General features: G+C 40.3%; 1 protein-coding gene across 1 annotated transcript in view; it reads left to right on the forward strand.

Moving 5' to 3' along the window:
* Positions 1-20,471, forward strand: part of PIEZO2 (piezo type mechanosensitive ion channel component 2) — a 485,914-nt gene that overhangs the window by 263,573 nt on the left and 201,870 nt on the right. The window contains exon 5 of the mRNA XM_075062935.1: positions 17,518-17,680. Coding sequence (XP_074919036.1) covers positions 17,518-17,680 — 163 coding nt within the window. The remainder of the gene's footprint in view (positions 1-17,517; positions 17,681-20,471) is intronic.

A 20,471-nucleotide genomic window follows, 5' to 3' on the forward strand; every position in this document is an offset into this window, starting at 1 on the left:
CATACTATACTTTTCATGCATGTGAGTTTTGAGAAATTGTCCTCAACTTGCTTTTGTGACAATGAAAACTGTACTGCAATGCACATTAGATGTAAGGCTAGACCTGTGCTTCTGTATACCCATGGAAAAAAAATACAGCCCAATGTTCGGCTATACTTAATTCATGTGCCTTTGATAAGGACAGGGGTGGGGTGCATGTAACACAAATGTGTGCTGTGCAGAAAATGTCTTGGGAAAGCAAATTTGTTGTCCTTTATAACCAATGCTAAACATAAGTAGCATGTGTGAACTGTGAAATAAGTTTTGCTTTGCAAATGTGTAGGTAACAAAATGGCTGTTACTTGTGGGTCCGGTACTTTAAAAGTACACAATTCTTCTGGGAGGCCAGCCTGAAAATTAAACTCAGAGATTTAGGCTAGGTCTATATTACCGCTTATGTCACTCAGGGCTGTGAATAAGCCACCCCTTTGAATGACTAGGGTTGCTAACCCTCCCGGATTGGCCATGAGTCCACCAGAACTGGCACTGAACTCACAGTGACTATTGAAAGCAATCTGGGAGATTTTAATAGACCACTAAAAGTCTGGTCATCTGGGCTAAGGCAGACAGCTTTCCTACCTGCCCTGGCTTCGTGGGGCTCCAGGAAGCAGCTCACATGTCTGGCTCCTATGTGCAGGAGCGGCCAGGGGATCGCTGAATGCTGCCCCTGTCCCAAACACTGATTCTGCAGCTCTTTACCAGCCAATAGGAGCTGCGGGGGCAGTGTCTACAGGCAGGGCCAGAGCCACCTGGCCGCCCCTGAGCCTAGGAGCCGGACGTGCTGGTTGCTTCCGGGAGCCACCCAGATAAGCACTGACTGGTGCCTGCACCCCTTACCCCCTGCTGCACTCTAACTTCCTCCCCCAATCATGAGCCGCCTCCCACAACCAAACTCCCTCCCAGAACCCGCAGCCCTTCCCACACCCCTGCTCCAGCCCTTAGCCCGCTCCCTCACTCTGAATCCCTCGGCCCCAGCTTGGAGATCCCTCCTGCACCCCAAACCCCTCAGCCCCAGCCCCAACCCAGAGCCTGCATCCCAGCTGGAGCCCTCACCCCCTCCCACAACCCAACCCTCTGTCCCAGCCAGGGGTGAGTACAGAGGGTGGGAGTGACAGAGGTAGGGGGGATGGAGGGAGAAGGGGTGGGGCAAGGGCAGGACAAGGGTGTTTCAGTTTGTGCAATTTAGAAAGTTGGCAACTCTATAGTGACATGAGTTTCACTGACCTAAGCATTGGTGTGGACAGCGCCATGTAGGTGGGAGAGCTGCCACTGCTTGTGGGGGTGGATTAATTAAGTCAACGGCAGAGCTGTTTCCCCCGTCAGCTTAGAGTGACTACACTAGAGAGCTTACAGTGGTGCAGCTGTGCTACTGTAACCACCCACCCATCCCAGGATTCCTTAAGGACACCCTACGTAGATTTCAGGCTTCCTAGTTGCCATCTGTGTAGGGCACAGACTCATGTTTTTCTTTCTCCATACCAGAGCTTTAAGTTTGCTATCCCTCTGCACCTCAGTGTAATTTCCCCAGCAGCTCTGATTGGGATCCAGCACGTGTGGTTAGCCTTTCTCCACAGCGGCTGTAACAGTGTATGTCAGTTAACAACCGAACTTCACAAAGCAAAATACAAATTCAGACAGGCCCCTAGCAAATATAGCAACAAAGAATGAAACCAGGAGATTAAGACACACTGCAAAGTGTGGGAAGAATAACTATAACTAATGTGGAGAAAGGAGACTGAAACCAAATACATTGTTTGCTAACATAGTCACCACTTGTACACCTTGTGATATAAAGTTTATTGAAATGAATTATACTAGAGAGAATACGGAGCTCTGGGGAACATGTTAGGAGGAGAAATGGGATTGCCCAAGAAAGAGCGTTCACTAGACTAGGATCTCCAGGGTACGGTGCACTCCAGGCATGTCTCCTTTAGCCCCCTGTCCATGTCTGATGTGTTCCTTCACTGAGGGAGGAGAGAGAGTTTACACAGAACTTGCTACCCTAGTGTCATAAACAGGTAATATCTCTTTTACCTGTAAAGGGTTAAGAAGCTCAGTGAACCTGGCTGACACCTGACCAGAGGACCAATGGGGGGCAAGATACTTTCAAATCTTGGTGGAGGGAAGTCTTTGTATGTGCTGTTTGTTTTGTTCGTTGTTCGCTCTTGGGAAATAGAGGGACCAGACCCTGCAAATCTTTCTGAATCAGTCTCTCATGTTTCAAAATAGTAAGTAATAGCCAGGAAAGGCAGATTAGTCTTATGTTTGTTTTCTTTCAACTTGTGAATGTTTTTCCTTTTGCTGGAAGGATTTTTACCTCTGTTTGCTGTAACTTTGAATTTTAGGCTGGGGGGGGCGGGGAGTCCCTCTGAGATATATGAATCTGAATACCCTGTAAGCATTTTCCAACCTGATTTTACAGAGATAAATTTTACTTTTTCTTTCTTTAATTAAAAGCTTTCTTTTTAAGAACCTGATTGATTTTACCTTTGTTTTGGAATCCAAGGGATTGAGTCTAAACTCACCAGGGATTGGTGGGGGGAAAAGGAAGGGAATGGTTAATTCCTCTTTGTTTTAAGATCCAAGGAGTTTGGATCTGTATAGCTTCCCAAGGCAACCCAGGGAGGGGAAAGTCTGGGTGGGGGAAAGGAGATGGGATGGTTTCTTTCTCCTTGTTTTAAGACCCATGGGGGTTGGGTCTTGGGTTCCCCAGGGAAGGTTTTGGGGGAACAGGAAGTATGCCAAACACTATATTTTTGGCTGGTGGCAGCATACCAGATCTAAGCTAGAAATTAAGCTTAGAAGTGATCATGCAGGTCCCCACTTTTTCAACGCTAAAGGTCAAAGTGAGGAAAAAAGCTTGACACCTGGCTTTGTACCAACAAGGGTTTTTCACCCAACTTCCCCTAAGTGGCAGTTTTAAGTCTCTCTTGTGCCACTTGAGTGGCGAAAATCAATTTCACCTATGCTGACATCTGACTCTCAGCATATTCATCTTTGAAAGGAGACAAATGAGAGATTATATGATAGATATATCTAAAAGAATGAATAGGTTAGAGCAGAGGCTCTCAACCTTTCCAGACTACTGTACCCCTTTCAGGAGTCGATTTGTCTCACATACCCCAAAAGTTACACCTCACTTAAAAACTAATTGCTTACAAAATCAGACATAAAAATATAAAATGTCACAGCCCACAATTTCTGAAAAATTGCTTCTGTTATCACTTTCACCATATAATTATAAACAAAGTGGAATATAAATATTGTACTTACATTTCAGTATATAGTATATAGAGCAGTACGAACAAATCATTGTACGAAATTTTAGTTTGTACTGACTTCACTAGTGCTTCTTATGTAGCCTGTTGTAAAACTAGGCAAATATCTAGATGAATTGATGTACTCCCTGAAAGACCCCTGTGTACCCCAGGAGTATGTATATCCCTGTTTGAGAATCACTGGTATAGAGAAGGTATATCAGGAGTTCTGTTTACCCTCCCTCATAACAACAGAACAAAGAGAACAACGAAACAAAGAGAACAAATTTAGAGCTGAAAAAACAATTTTTTTTAACAGAATACATAATTAATGCATATCCCCCAGGCTACTGAGATCAAGAGTTTAGCTACTCTCAAATGTGGAGGATTGTTGTTTGATTTCATTTCTAGCGACAGACAAAGGTGCGCCAAGCACCTTCATAAACAGAAAAGACATGATTCCTGCCTTGAGGCTCTCACAAACGTATAAGAGATCCAACATAAGGAAAAGATCTGAAAAGGCAGTGAGGCAAGGGAATAATGGTGAGTAACATCAGGAACATCACACGGTTACTCAGCGAAGGCACAAACACAGTACCATGAAGTTATAAAGGGTTTTTGCCCTTTATAAGACTATCCACTGTACATCAGATAGCATAAAATTATATTAACGATAAAAGCTCTCTTGTTTACTAAATGACTGGAATTAGAAAGAAGCTTCCACAGGTTATTCCATAATTGTCCATTTGGGGTTTTTTGTACCTCTGAAGTATCTAGTGTTGGCCGATGTTGGAGACCATGAAGTGGACTAGCAGGATCATTCATCTCTTCTGGTGTGTCAATTCCTATATAATAGAAATTGATTGTATGAGAAAACATTGTCACTCTCTGTCTAATAATAGACCATTTGGCCCAATGTTAGTACAAGATTTATAAGTTGCTTTGTTCCTGCCACCCCATGTGCTTCTTATTTTCTTTTCATGTACATTAATTTCAGTTAACTTTTCTCATGCCATTTTAATGCAGGGATTCATATGGAAATGAACATCTGATACATGGTACTTATTGCCAGTTTTGTCTGAGCACTGAATTGTTAAACTGTTGTCAGTATTTTTCTTGGCATAGCCTCGCCTCCTGTAGACCACGGTAGCTGGGAGAGTTACAGTCATAAATTTACCAGCTGTAGAATATGAGCCAGTCTTTGTGTTAATCTGGAGAGCAATCAGCATTGCCTTTAGTGTCCAAAAATGTCCTAGGATACATGTGTAACGGTTTGGCTTTGTGTTTTGTTTTGGTTTTTTTATGAATAAATCATGGGAGAACTCTAGATAGAAACTGGCACAGAAAGGGTAATGATGCTCATGGCCAGTGGACTACTAACTGTTACATAATGTGCACAAGGGTTCTGAAAAGAGTGCTGGGGAGCTAATGCCAAAAAGTGCATGTCACAGGTAAAAGTGGGAGGTGTTCCTGCAAATCATTTTCCTCCCGTTTAAAGCTGAAAAATGTCTTCCTGAGTGCTCTGCCAAGATGCTAGTCTTCCATGTTAGAGAGACAAGTTGAGTGAGGTAATATCTTTTCTTGAACCAGCTTCTGAGCCACACACAGCTCTTCTTTTCATTGCAACATGCTGCAGATCTTTCCTTAAGCTACCTCACCTGAGGCAACAGTCATGTTGCAGAATGTTACTCCTCAAAGTAATTTCTGTTTGCAGCCAAGCCTTTTCAGACCAACATTCACGCGTTATTCCATGAACACCTACCTCCCACTGGTTTACATTTGTGCATTTATGTAGTTGCTAAATGAAATAGCTCTGGGTGCATGGGTAACACAAATGTTTTCTGCCAAATATATGTTTGACACAAATTAACTCTGATTTTTTTAAAAAAATGTGGGATTTCAGGCTGCAAACTCATTTACTTCCACTCTCATTTTCTATTAGTGTCACTTTTTAGCTTAGTGCCATAGACTGGAACAAGATGTACTGTACTGTAATCATGGTGTTTCTTATAGCCAAACTTCATGGAAATCATCTGAGTTGTGGGGAGGTGGGAGAAACTGGGCTGCTGCATGATACTCACTTTTAGAGCCCCAAATCTGTGAAGTTTGTACTCCACAAGTTTCCATGTGTTTTTGTTACGGGTTCTTCCTAGACAAAAATTTCTTCCAACCATTCTCCAGGAAAGAAGTAGAAAAGGCACTGAACTCAGTCAGTCAATGAAACCAGGGAAAGCATGTAGCTTTGACAATGTATGACCAAAAAGATTACAACATATTAGAAACCAAAAGCCAATGGTGGATTGTCTATCTTCATCTACTGTGTCATATAGGAGAATATGATATTCAAGATATTCTTAAGGTGATAGTTTTACTAAAGCAAGATAAAGGTCACTCTTCAGTAGCCAGCTATCACTCAGTATCAGTCATCGTAAGTTATAGCTGCAAACTCCTGGAGCAAATGAAACTACAGAATATTACAGCCGTGTAACAGAACAACTTCTGAGAAAAGATAAGATGGGTTTCCAAACAAATCAAAGCACCTCTGACCAAGTGTTAGCACTTACGAAGCACATGTTGAACTCCAATTGATGAAAATTGCAGAGAGAGAGAGGGAACATTTTGAAATACTTGCTGAACTCATCACAGAATAAATCATCACATTTTAAGTTTTTGAGCACTGTTTGGTCCAGTTCATCAGGAATGTATTGTAACATACAAATGTATTTAGGCTGGCTGTCAGTCACCACGTAGATACAAGAATTAATGTGATGAGACTATGCAGGAGTTTATATTGAGGGATGAACCAAACCTTAATTACGACCATTTTTGATACAAGCTAATTAATATTTTTTGGTGAAATGCATACTTATGTGGAAAGCAGATGTATAAGTGAAAACAGGAGATACCCACCACCAAAATTCACATAGAAGATTCTAGTCCAAATGCACCTATAATTGAACTGTCTTCAGCTATCCCCTGTTTACTTCAGCACTGCCTCCACCCAGGAACTTATCGCTTTGATCTGAAATAAATTGCACCTCAAATTGGTGGGCCATTTCAACAGCTTTCTTGGGACTGGCATGCACAAGACCAGGTTGAAAACGTACCCGCTTGCTCCTTGGCTTATATCATCTATTCACCTTGCATATTTGGAGCTGTGGAACACAAGTAGAGGTGGCATTATGTGGTACTTCCAGGATTCAAACTGCGGCACACAAGGATGATCTGCATGATGTTCATTAATGTCCCTATTAAATTTCACCAATTTTGTGCCCTGCCCTGGACACCTCAGAATTTGTATCTTTTATCAGAAGATCAATAAATCTTAAGAAATAGTGGAGGTGTTTAAAAAATTGACATAACCCAGCTTTTCATATGCAGCGCAGACCCATAAATTTCCCAGTGTTCGATGTTTGTGTCTTTAATGGGGCACCGAAAACCTGACATGTGCATTAGTTTTCAATAGAGGTAGTCTCTCTTGTAATAATGTTTGGAAAGCAAACATTGGGTTAATATGTGGTTAAACACTTTGTAATACAGAAAATGTTCTTCCTTGCAAGATAGCTATCCTGAGAAAGTGAAGTGTACTTTTGATTTTAGAATCCATGCAGACATCATTTGTAAGTGATTATTAAGATTTTACAGATACTTCAGGAATGCTTTTAACTTGTGGGTTGGCTAGTCCAGTATGTGCCAAATGTTTTTATAAGTAGTTTTCTGTGCATTTTTACTTCCCTCTTTCTCCCACTGTTTTACTTTAAGTGACCAAAATTTTCCCAAATTGCAACTTCAGCTATTTTTGTAAAAACAGGTATTGTGGTATTGGTACACTGAAAGGATGTTCACATTAAAGGAATGCAGGGTTTGCGTGATAGCACGTAATACTGTGGGTTGAGAGTCTAACAGTAATTTTGCCTTTTGGTTTTGTAACATTGTTCATTTTGTGTGTGTGTGTGTGTGTGTGGAATGGATTACAGGCAGACTTACCACTGCTCAGTGCCTTATACACAGTGAGGAAGATGGGAGGGTTTGCTGTAGTGACCATATCTAGCAAATCATGCTAGCCAAAGCCAGCATTACTGTTGGCCTTGGGAATGCAGTGATTAGTGGGATTTTGGCTGTAGGTCCAGATTAGATCCTCAAATCAAGACAAGATCTGCTCCTAACTCAAAGGAGAGCAATGGTGGCTGTACATTGACTTTATACTCCCCTAATCGTGAGGCAGTTTGATACTCTATTCAAATTAAAGCGGCTTTAGGCTTTCCTTAATTTGTGCCCATCTGCAGTAGTCTCCAAAGGGCCATTCTGACAATGAGGATTACCAAATCAGATGGGCACACAAGCCATATCCCTGATAGCATCCCCAGCACACCTCTGTGTTGGGATTATCAGAGAGAGTGCAGAGCTAGCTATACTGGTCATAGACCATCAGGGGAATCCTTGCACTGGTGGCTAAATCAACTTTGTTATTGTTTTATGCTGGTGACAAGTGCAAAGCAGCCTGCAGCAGATATCAACATCTGGCCCCATTTTTTTCATTGTTTAAATCTTGTTTCTTATTGAATAAACCAGTTTTTCATTGTTGGCACCTTGTGAGTCCTCAGAAATCCATATGAGTACTACTGGGAACTTTTCTATTGCCACAGTCATATGTTACATAAAATTGCATAAGAAAAAAAAAGAACAGGTAGAAATGCCTGTCTGTAGGAAGTACCTTAGAATCATCTTCAGGATCATTACACATATTGAATCTATTTCCCCATGTTAAGTATCCTCACATCTTGTCAACTGTCTAAAATGGGCCATCTTGATTATTGCTACAGAAATTTTGTTTTCTCCTGCTGATAATAGTTCATCTTAATTAATTAGCCTTTTACAGTTGGTACGGCTACTTCCACTTTTTCATGTTCTCTGTATGTATATATATATCTTCTTACTATGTTCCATTTATGCATCTGATGAAGTGGGCTGTAGCCCATGAAAGCTTATATTCAAATAAATTTGTTAGTCTCTAAGGTGCCACAAGTACTCCTGTTCTATCTTCAGGAAGGATGTTCAAGAGTATTCTTAGATCTGATGGATAAGTTTCATCCTGTCCTTTTAAAAAAAGGCCCCATATAGAAGCTAGGTATTATTATTATTTACTATTTGTTGTATACATTCTCAGTATTTTTATAGTTTCACACACTTCCATTGTATATTTCCAGGCAGCAGTTTCTGTATTGTATATCCAAGGTTTGTTTATTTCTAATGTGTTTCAGGAGGATTTTGTAAATATCATGAATCAAGAAATAACACTGTACTTTAAAATGTATATTTATTGCTATATTTTGTTTTGATCCATAAAAATCTTATGATTTTCCACTGATCAGGGTGTCCAAAGATGGGTTTCCATTGCACATTTTTGTGGTTCTGTTTCATCAATAGATGCATGTCATCATTCCAGGCTGACCCAGTGACCTATGCTTGCAGGCAGGCATGGTGTTTCAGGTGAACTCTTACTTGATTTTTCCCTCACCCAGCATTATCAACATGTCCAGACAGACCTCTTCATGCTAAATAGCACTCCTTTTTGGAGGGCCTCATTCATTAACAGAATAGTCAATGTAGAAATCAACAAAACTTTCATTCCAACATCTCAGCTGGATGAGCAGGTTGTTCTTGGTCCATCTTGAGTCTTGTGCTCTCATCTTTCCAGGCTCTTCCTTATGTGTTCTCTGTTCCAGTATTTGTCCTCGAGTAAGATCCTTCTCTGGAGTGAGGGAGGTTTATCCACTCTGACTCTTTTCATAGAATATCAGGGTTGGAAGGACCTCAGGAGGTCATCTAGTCTAACCCCCTTCTCAAAGCAAGACCAATCCCTGGACAGATTTTTACCCCAGTTTCCTAAATGGCCCCCTCAAGGATTGAATTCACAACCCTGGGTTTAGCAGGCCAATGCTCAAACCACTGAGCTATCCCTTTACCCTCCCCCTGGTTCTTTCCAGAAACTATGGGTCATCCTTGCCAGGTGAGGCCTCCAGCCAGCATCAGGGAGACCCTTGGCTGATATTAGACCCTCTTGAATGCCTGCTGACAGCAGCCCTCTGTCTGTGAAGCTTCCATCTCTAGGAGCACATCTTCCAGGGTTCCCATTCTGGTGGATTCCCCCGAGACCTCATACACTTGCCTTTCTGCTCAGGCCTCTAACTCAGACCTCTCTTGGAAGCTCTTCTCCAGAGGAGCTTTCTGTCTCTCCTCAAACTAAGCTTATATAATCTTTATTTGCAGTCTTCATAAGGCAGTCAGTCACAGGCAGACTGGGCTCTGACGCCTCACAAAGGGCAGCTGCCCAGAGACAGTGCCTTATAAGGATAGATAGCAAATTTACTTATACACCTCTACCCCAATAGAACGCTGTCCTTGAGAGCCAAAAAATCTTACCGTGTATAGGTGAAACCGCATTATATCGAACTTGCTTTGATCCACTGGAGTGCGCAGCCCTGCCCCCCCTGGAGCGCTGCTTTACTATGTTATATCCAAATTCATGTTATATCAGGTTGTGTTATATCAGGGTAGAGGTGTATCAGGTGCATTTACACTAAAGTAGTCTATTACCTTAGTTGAAAGTGATGTGTTCAGCACTTCAGGAGTACAAATGATTAAATGTCATCTTTGTAAGTGTTGATCAGAAAATAATTTTCCCTATGGAAAACTTCAACAAAAGTTACTATTTTTTGCCAAAACAGCTGACAACTTAACGTCTACAGTTTTATGATAAAAAATTGTAAAAAAAATTAAGGAAAAAGTTAAGCAAAAACTTTCCACAAACTACTAGTTAGTGACAAATGCAAATTTTAATTTTCAGGGGGAGATTTCAAAGGAAAGCTTTCAGCTTAGTCTAATATTTCTAAAACAGTTGATCAGGAAAAGAAAGTCAGATCCTGAGTTACTGAAAAGATTAATTTTAAATGGAATTATTTCTATCAACTATAAAATTAATCCTGCCTACCTTCCATTTCTTTTATATATATAAAATTCCTTTGTGATTATGGGCAAGGCACTCTAAGCCAAACTTTTCACTAGTGGTCACTAATAAACTGGGTTAAAAGAACATTATTAAGGTTGCAATATCAAGCATGCAAAAGTTAGGAAATGGGAGAATTAAGGTACATGTGCAAACTTAATTTGATCATTGTATGTATAGTTTATGATACAGTCTTTAATTACATGATCATGGACTCTTTTTCCCCGCCGCAGGACCTCTGCCTCATTCAGAGCTATATTTCAGTGTTTGCCCCCAAATCTTATTTACTGTATGTTATTCAAAGTCTGCTCTGAAGACAGAATTAGTAATTTCCTCATGGGCTTTTCAATGACGCTCATCACTGTAGCATCTGAGGGTCCCCCAAACATTAATGAAATTATTTTCACAACACCCCTATGAAGTGAAGGTGGTGGTATCCCCACTTTACTGATGAGAAAGTGAGGCATAGAGAAATGTAGATCAAAAATATCATCCACTAATTTTAGATGCCCAATTTGAGATGTTTAGGACCTGATTTTTCATATAGCACTTTATATGTTTAAAGCACAGCTCGCATTGACTTCAGTTGCAGCTGTGAGTGCTCAGCACTTCTGCAAATCGGATCTCAGGATATCTAGTTAAGCACTCAGAAAATAAAGAATTAGTGACCATCAGTGAAAAGTTTGGCTTAAATTACCTTGCCCATAATCACAAAGGAATTCTGTGCAAAAGCAAGAATAGAATCCACTTCCCCAGGGCAGCATTCAGCTGACTTAATCATGAGATCATCTCTCTCTTCCTGCAAGCCCTTACTTCATTCATTACACACTTTCCAACTTCTGCATCAAATGAAGCAGGGTCTCCAAACAGCCTCTTTCACTACACAACCGTGATTCATCTCCAGAGCAGGTCCACTCTTTGCACTGAAAAAATAATTTGTGATCATATAATTAAAGATTTTATTGCAATGCATATGCAAAAGCAGCCTTAATTCTGGCATTTCCTACCTTCTGAGTGCTTGACTTTGCAACCTTAATAATGTTTTTATCATATTTTTCTATGTAATTTCTTAGGTTTTTAACAAAACAAAACAATCCCCACCACCTCCAAAATTGCATTATGTAGCATCATATTGATGCTCACATAGTTGAAGCCTTGAAATCTACCACACAGACCTCTGCCACTTAAACTAACAGAGTAACTGGTAGCAGTAATAGGTTGTCATCTTATATGTGGACCAGCACTAGAGAGTTTGCTTTGCCAGTGGATTTCACAAATATTTGCTGACAGCATCAGGAATAGTGAGACATAGAAATCCTCCATTCCAGGCTCTGGAGGGAAGGGTTCTCAAGTGGGCGCAGATCCTTCTGCCCATTTCCCATGCCATTTCATGTGTCCCTGTCCTGCCTTTTCCCCCATCCTTTGCTTCTGATCCTAGCCAGTCTCCTTGCCCAGCCAGTCCTAGTTTCCCTCTCCCCCTCCCTGCCAGCGTCCTGTCCCAATTTTTGCCTCCCATTTCCTGCCCTCTCCTCCAGGCTTTTTACCAATCCACCCCTCTCCCTACAGGTATGGCTCTTATTCTCTCTGCATTCAAATCAGACAGCTTCTGCCTGCCTGGGATCAGCACAGAGGTGTCATTGAATGCCCAGGAGAGACTGTCTGCTCTCTATGTAGCAACCCATACCTGCAGTTGCAGAGAAAATCCTGCTCAGGCCTGGGATGAAGCATGCCCAATGCTCATGAAACGTTCAGGGAATTTTGCTGCTAACTTCTAAGAAGTCTCCACTGAGCATGTGCAAACTGCAATAACTTGGCTACATTTGGGCAGATTTCATTGGGGGTGGCAAAATGCACATTCCTGACACACAAGCCACCATGCTGCCAAATGCCAAGTACCTGCTCCACATCATGGGGGTCCTAGAGCTTTTCAAATAAAAGGTCTCTGGATTTTTTTAACTTGGGCAAAAAACTATGTTTTTCCTTAGTCTCATTCTCCGAAATGGCTGAACCATTTTTGCTAGAATGTCAAATAAATAAATAAATAGTCTAAGGCAGACACCCAGCATGGAAAATTTCACCTTCAAATGACTAAAGTATGGTAAAGTTATAAGCACCCTAATTCTGGGTCTTATAGTGGAAAGTATCTGGCAATTTTAATAACAGATGGTGCATTGTGTTTGTGTGTATCATGCTTTGTTCATTTCAAACAAGAAATAATTCATTCTAATTGGAGAGAAAGAACTGCCCAGGAAAGCTAAACCTGTAATTTTATTCCCACTGATTTGTGAATCATAATGTGAATATAACAAATAGAAACTATGTTGATTTAGTTTCTTATGGGTATTTAATTTATGTTTAAATAATAGGGAGTACATCTAAGCTTACATACACGTTGCCAGCAGTGAGCTAATGCCCAGACCCATCAATTTAATTCCACACATTGGAATCCTGTTAAATCGATCTAATAATTTAATCTGTTTATGCTGCATGTTACAAGTGGCTTTAGCAAACAGCCATTTCTTTTTTTTCACCTAACTATCAAAATCACCTGTCTTAAAAATTCTCTTTTGAAGTTTAAAATCTAAAAAAGTTGAAATCCCGGTGTTATAGTTTCAAAAAATCCACGCACACTTTCAAATACACATACATAATCTGTTTATTTTAAACTGAGCATATTTTATCTCATTTAAGATATATTTACACCGCATCTGGGAACATAACCCACACTGGTCCCACACTGGGCCCACACTAGTGGGGCTTGTGCTGGCATGCTAAAAATGGTTGTGTAGACGTTCTGGCTTGAGTTGTCAGCCTGGTGGGAGGAAGACGACTTTAGAGCCTGAGCAGCAGCCCGAGTTGCAATGTCAAAGCAATTTCTACACAGCTATTTTCAGGCAAGCCCTGAGAGACAATAGATATAGAAGCTCCTGGTGTCATTCTAAAAACAACACTTTTCAATGTATAGCTGCAGTTTAAGGGCCAAATTCTCACTTTTATACCTTAAGGGACAAATGCAGCCCCCTCAAATCCACAGCTGCCCAGAGCCTCAGTGCATAGGAATTGGTATAGTTTCACTGCATGGGGCCAGGGACAAAGGCATGTATGGCTCCTCCACTCCGCAGATGCAGGGGTACTGCATAAGGGCCCCAAGTCTCTGCATTGCACCTCAGCTTAGGAAAGGATTTCTCACTCATGCATCTTCTCAGTGTCTTCCTGACCTTTTTCAGTGGGTGTTTGGGTCTAGATTTTGGCTTAAGGGTTCTGCCCTGCACCACAAAGTCAATATGATGTCTGTAGGATTGCACGCTAGAAGCAATAGTTATTAGATTGCAGGACACCTAAAAAAGAAAATGTAATTTGTATATTATTTTTCTTATTTGTGTTGTAGTAACACTTAGGGGCCCCAGTAAACCACGAACACCTTTTGCTAGACGCTGTACAAATGCAGAACAGAAAGATGATCCATGCACAAAAAGTTTAAAATCTAAGTGTAACACTAGATACACCAGGTGGATTCAGATGGACAGATGAGGAAAACTCTGTTTTGGAATCATGTTTCTGTGATACTGACATAAGCTTCACATATGACTGTGAAAGTCATAGATGTCTGTTTTTGTCCCCCAGAATAAAAAAGCAGCTATGGCAACCCTAACATATTCTTGTCTTCAAAAATGCGCAGTCGATTCTATATGGTCAACTAATGTTTCAAATCCCTAATTTACTTTTTGGCCCTCCTACAGAGCAACCTTTTAAGTGGTCTAGCCCATTTTTCTTTAAATATTGAAAAAAATCATTCAAGTTGATGTTGATTATCTCAAATTTGACCCCAGAACATGTTTATGGCTTTGTTATAAACTCCTGACAATAATCTGTGTAAATAGAAAAATTAGCCTTTATGGCAAACTTTTGAGTTTAGCCGCATGAATGGTGCCATGCTAATTAGGGATCAAAGTCTTTGCCAATTTGTTGTCCAATGATTCTCACCTGGGGGGCTGGGAGGCGGGGAGAGGAGTTGATTCTTAGGAACATATGCTATATATGCTCTTGTGTCCATTCTGATTTTAAACTTCTTCAACGAGGCTCTGTTGGGAATGAAGAACACAATGACTAGGCTGTTAGCAAAATATGGCCATGTGTGAATGGAGTCCTTAACTGCAGTCAATCTGTAAATCCTTTCCATTCTTTTTGTTGTGCAGACGTCCCCAAGTATTACAGTATGGGCTTTGGCATCCTACTCTTAAATCCTGTTTTAAATCCCATTTCTCATAATATCACATTTCATTATGCATTTTGTAAAATCCTACAGGCACGTGATTTTGTTTAGTAAAAGGAACTGGGAACAACAGCACACAAAACTTTGACACAACAGACTTTCATGTTTGTTTTCTGGAATGTGATTTGTAGAGGAGATAGGGCCTGGATCCATAGAGATGTATGTTCCTGAGAACTACTGGTATGTTAAAATCACCTTTTTAATCTATCCTAGTATAGCTGATTGGATCCAATGGAACTGAATTTTAAGCCTCAATAAGACACATTTTATAGTGGTTTTATTTCTAGAAGGGTCTCAGTAAATTGCATTGAAATGGTCTATTCACAGCATTATTTCACAGGAACAGATCAGATCCATTTTAACAGTGAATCTTGCAAATTTGATGTTGTGTGTCCAGTTAATCTCTATTACAACAAGTACAATCCTATCAAGAAATTTACTTCTTAACGTCTATAAAGCCTTCACTTCCTGTGGTGCTGAACATATTGTCTTACAATGTGATATACCATTCAGTCCTATAGCATTGAAACAGCAGCACAGGAAACATGCCGGTGCTCTACTAATAAAGAGGCTAATTTAATGTGTTGACTGTCTTGCAAGCCTTTCTTGGACACTTCAGCCTTTTTTCTCTGCTATAGTACCACTTGAAAGCATTGGCCAAAACAGTTTCAAGATACTCAGCTATCATGGAATGCATGTTTGCAGTGTTGTTGTAGTCATGTTGGTCCCAGGATATGAGGAAGACAAAGTGAGTCAGATAATCTCCTACTGGACCAATTTCTGTTGGTGAACGAGACAAGGTTTCTTCTCTGTGACACTTGAAAGCTTGTCTCTTTCACCAACAGAAGTTGGTCCAATAAGAGAGATTATTTCACCATTTTGTGTGTCTGATACAATACATGATCACTCCAGTTTAATACTGCAAGAGTGTAATAGCTGAGAGATTCACAAGTCGGGAAGATTGAAATAAGTCTTCATTATGTACCTTCCAGAAGAAAGTTTATCAGTTGGGTTCAAGTCTATTTGAATCCAGAGGCAAAGAAAGGACTTAAGGCTTGAGGGGATGACTACCCTGCAGCTGGGAAGTGTGACTCTCAGCCTGTATAGATGGACTCATGCTACCCCAAGCCGCCACCAGTGGCATAACAGCCACACTGCTATTTTAGCGCACTAGCTCAAGCAGCATATTGCACCATGGGTAGTCATTCACATCACACCTGTGAAAAGTGGGTGTTAAAGCTAACAATCTTAATTCTTAGCACTTTGTATCTGATTTGCACAAACAAGGTGTGAGGCAGTGAAAAATCAGGTCCAATTTGAGTTTTGCGTGAGTTAAAAACTATAGGATTTGATCCTGTGTGTGTGCATTAATGGGGAAGAGTCCTGTAGGCAATTATGTATTTCTTTTTCTACATAAAGCATTGATTCATAGCAGTGATGCTAAAGGTATTTTGGTGACTCCAAAAATACTGGACTGATACCCAGTTATCAGTTGCACCTTAGCAAAGATTTCTTCTGTAAATTTCACTGCTGCTAGGATATAGACACAGAAAGACAGAGATGGTAATTTTTAATAGACCCTAAAAAATACGTCAGGTGTTTTTGGTTTTTTTAAAAGTCATACAGTTCAGGCACTGAGCTGGTAATCTAGCCTATTCATCTGTACCCTGTGTGTTCCCAGAATCCATTGCAGTCATTAAACCTGAAAATAGTTCTAGATGTCTATCCTTTTAAAAAGTCACTTAATGTCAAAACTGTCTATTTAAAATGTGCTAACCTAATGCTTGGCAGCCTTACACTGTACACTTTGAAATAATTAAGTTTGTATCCTGTTAGTAGTAGTTAAAAAGTGTAGGAAGTCAATGCAGCAGTTTAAATAAACCAGTCATTGTGTCAACTAAATGCAAGTCTAAATTTTGTTAACAAAATGAATCAAATTCAGATGCAGCATCCAAACCCATAGAGGTAATAGTCCCCAGACAAAACATTTTAAATCTGCACAGTGCAGCGTATTGTGCACTTTCCATTAAATTCACTGAGCTATCCAAGTATTTAGAAACAGGAAGTGGGAGTCCTAAGGAAAGACACAGCACTTTCTCTCTAATTAGTTCTTAAGGATTAAACTGTAGCTTTTGTGAAAAGTAGTAAAAGGAAAATGACATACAGCGTGTATGTATTCCTGAATACTGTATGCATCATGGGGTCTTCAACAGATATACAATTTTATAGCTCATTAAAGTTTCACAATAGAGGCCAAAAAAAGATTAAATGGTATTTAAAGGATCTGGTTAAAGAAAACATTTAGTTAAATATTATAATAAAATAGAATATTTTATTTTTCATATCTTTTAAAGTAAATGTAGCACTCCTGAAAGATGTCAAAATATAGAGAGAATGAAGTTCAGTTTTCATAGTATTGGTATATCACTGGGCTGCATCCTTTTGCATACTGCTCGCCTATTTCTCAGTTGTGATTAAGGGATAAGAGTGAGTGGGAATGTAATTTTACCTCCATGACCATGCAAGAGTGTTGCTCCCTGCTATGAATACCACCCAGGTTTATGATTGGGACTGTGTTTGTACACATCTGTCCTCCTGGAACTGGACTGAAATTTATTGAGAGCCATCAGATTTTAATGTTGATTCTAGGGCAGTTTACTCTCTCCACTAAATAACTTTGGGATCTACAAAATGACTTTTGATCAGCCAAACAATGTGCTGGAAAGTTTGCACAAGAACACGCTATTAGGAATGAATCATTTATACTGTAATTACATGGCACCAAGGCATTCTGTCACAGCTGTACAAACTACTTACTCTTTCACTCTTGGAGGTGCACTCTCCTTCTCTTTTAAAAGAATGGTGTCCAGTTAACTTAATGTGTCAAGCCAATGCAGAATTAGAACTAACAAATGTTTCCTTTGTTTTTTCAATCCATACAGTGTGAAGGGAGCTGATGCTGGCAACGTGATCAGAGTGTTTGTACCAGATATTGGGATGTTCATTGCTAGCTTGACCATATGGCTTGTCTGCAGAAACCTTGTGCTGAAGCCAGTGACAGAGGATGCAGCACAGTACAACACACAATTTGAAAATGAAGAAATGGTATTAGATGCACATTTATACCTGTATAATGTTTATTATTATTATTTTATTATTTATTATGTATTTGTATTATAGTACAATAGTACCTAGGAGCTGTAGTCATGAATCCCATTGTGCTTACTATCCTTAATCCCATAGGGTTGGATATCAATACCCTTTCACACACTGAATTGTATCTTATTCTGTGAGCAATCTCACTGATTTTATTTTACTGCCCAGCGTGGAGTAAACTCTCTTCATCATGAGAAAGAGTATCAGAATTTGGTGCTTAACCACCAAGAATCTCTCATGTTTAACTTAATTCAGGAGTGATGGGGTAAAATCTGACCTTAACAACATCTGATTATGAAAAATATCTCAATTCTATCAGATCTTTTATATGTAAATTTTATTTCAGAAGGTAGATGTTATCTTTGTTTTTTACACCACTTACATCATGTAATTCCATGTCCTGAAAACAGAGAGAGCACTGAGAGTACATGGGAATTGTTCTGTGTAAAAGACTATCTGCCAATACACAGATCAAAAAGACAGTCCCCCAGGGGTGAAAGTAACTTAAAGGACTTACCAGTACGCCAGAGTCCTGAGCGGGGGCAGGGCTTTAACTGGAAGAGGCGTGGCCTTTCAAGATTTAAAGGCCCTGGGGCTCTGGCTGTGGCTGGGAGCCCCAGGGCCTTTAAATCACCTTGGAGCTACCAGCTGCAGAAGTGGCTGGGAGCCCCAGGACTCGGGGTGAATTAAAGGGCCTGGGGCTCCAGCCACTGCGGAGCTCCAGGCCCTTTGAATCTCCACCCAAGCTCAGCTGCCGGAGCTCTGGTGGCGCTTTAAAGGGCCCAGGGCTCCTCGCAGCAGCTGGAGTCCTGGCCATTTAAATCACCACTGCGGAAGCCAGTCCAGTCCAGCACGGCATACTGGCACTTGCTGGTATGCCATACCGAACCGTACTGGCTTACTTTCACCTCTGCAGTCCCCATTCCAAAGAGTTTATAATATAATATAATATAATATAATATAATATAATATAATATAATATAATATAATATAATATAATATAAACAAGAGTAAGAGACGACATATGGAGACAGATGGGGAATATAAGGAAATAACTAGAAAGTATTGGTCAGTGGGACTTTTAGTTAATACTGTGTTTTGTCTGAGCTAAATTTGGAAAATATCTCAAAAGAGTATTTAAAAGTGACCTTGATTTCAGAAAACAAAAACAAATGTTCTTAAGGAGAAAAACATACCAAAATCATTAGCCTAAGGAAGCAAAATAGAAAATTAAAAATTGAATAATTAGAGATTGACCAAAGATGCAAACATTGCATTAGGGTCTGAATTATTCAAATGTTCAGGGTCTTCAGATCCAGGGTTTTGGTTCAGCCCATTATGGTGACAAACCAGCCAGACATTTGGATCTGTTTCTTTTCCAAAGTTAGAGGGTACTGGGAACGGGGGGAGTTGTTCAGAGTCACTACTAGGTATTTTGCAAAATTGCTTGAGATTGCAACTTTTGTCTGTATTTCCCAAAGCCTAATGTCCACGACCAGCAGCATAGGAAAGGGAAGATACCTCATGCACCATGCTTTTTGGAAAGAGATTGTTAAATTTGTGAATAATTTTATTGCCTTTGCCTACTTTGGGTACATAGTGCCGTCATGGGAGCAGAGGGTGGCAGAAAAGATTAAAGTAGAAAATTACCCTAAAACTAGAGAAACAAATTGACAACGAAAAAAGAAGTCCATTTGGTCACAATAGGGATTGGCCCAGACCACATAATGGTGTCTCATGTAAATCCCAAAGTGATTTTTTAAGGACAAAATGTCAAGCTGGTTTAAATGCTTTGAATTTCATTTTTCTATCCTTTTCTTGGTGTAAGTGAGAGCCCTAACATCACTTTAATTTTGTTTTTCTTTATAGTTTATTGTAAAGATATTTTTCAGAGGGGTTTATCAGTAATTTCATATAGAAGAGGTACTTAGAGGTGATCTACCTCATTGTGGGCTAAAGGCTGGGGATCAGCCACACATTCTGGTGCAGCTCTGGAGAGGAAGAAAATGAAAAGGCTCCCATATGTCACATTTGCATTGCCTGTATTTTGGGACCACCAGACGCCGGTCCAGTTCCTGGTGCACGTTACATCAGCTACTTTAGACCCACTGCCTGTGGTTCTCATGGGCTGTTCAGGCAGCCAGGGATCAACTGAAGATTGCAGCTCCTGGCCACATACACTTTCTCTGGCTGTGCCCTGATATCTCAACCAGACTAGGCAGGCTCTTCTGAATACCCTGGAAACTAGTTAAAACAACCTTTAAGGCTGTTTTTTGCTTGAGTGGTGCAAAATAGCCTTAGCAGAGGCTAAAATCTGCTGCTATATCTGCAATGGGAGATGTTCCAAGTGGTGTGAAGAGTGGTACCGTGAACATGACTGATAAGCAAGCTGTGTTCTGCCCGTCTCTCTTAAAATAAAGTTATTTGTTACTGAAGCAGGCCCTGCCCGACGTCTTTAAAGTTATCCATCTTCTGTCCAAGCATAAAATACGAGAAATCTGAGTACAGAAGCAAACTGGAAGAAGAAAAGGGCACATTCAGGTTCCTCTGTATCTGAATGGTGCTTTTACAAGACTCTGATCTGATGTCTATTTTTGATTAAGGCTAGAGATGAGCCCCAGCCTGGAGTCTGGGTGAACAGGAGGTGATCCGGAGGTAGAGGGTGTGAAAGGGCATATGAAGCTGAGCTATAGCATGCAGAGAAGGTTACATGGTAACTCGTAAATACTGATTAAATAGA

The sequence above is a fragment of the Chelonoidis abingdonii genome, chromosome 2 (genome assembly GCF_003597395.2).
Source record: "Chelonoidis abingdonii isolate Lonesome George chromosome 2, CheloAbing_2.0, whole genome shotgun sequence".
NCBI classification, from domain to species: domain Eukaryota; kingdom Metazoa; phylum Chordata; order Testudines; family Testudinidae; genus Chelonoidis; species Chelonoidis abingdonii.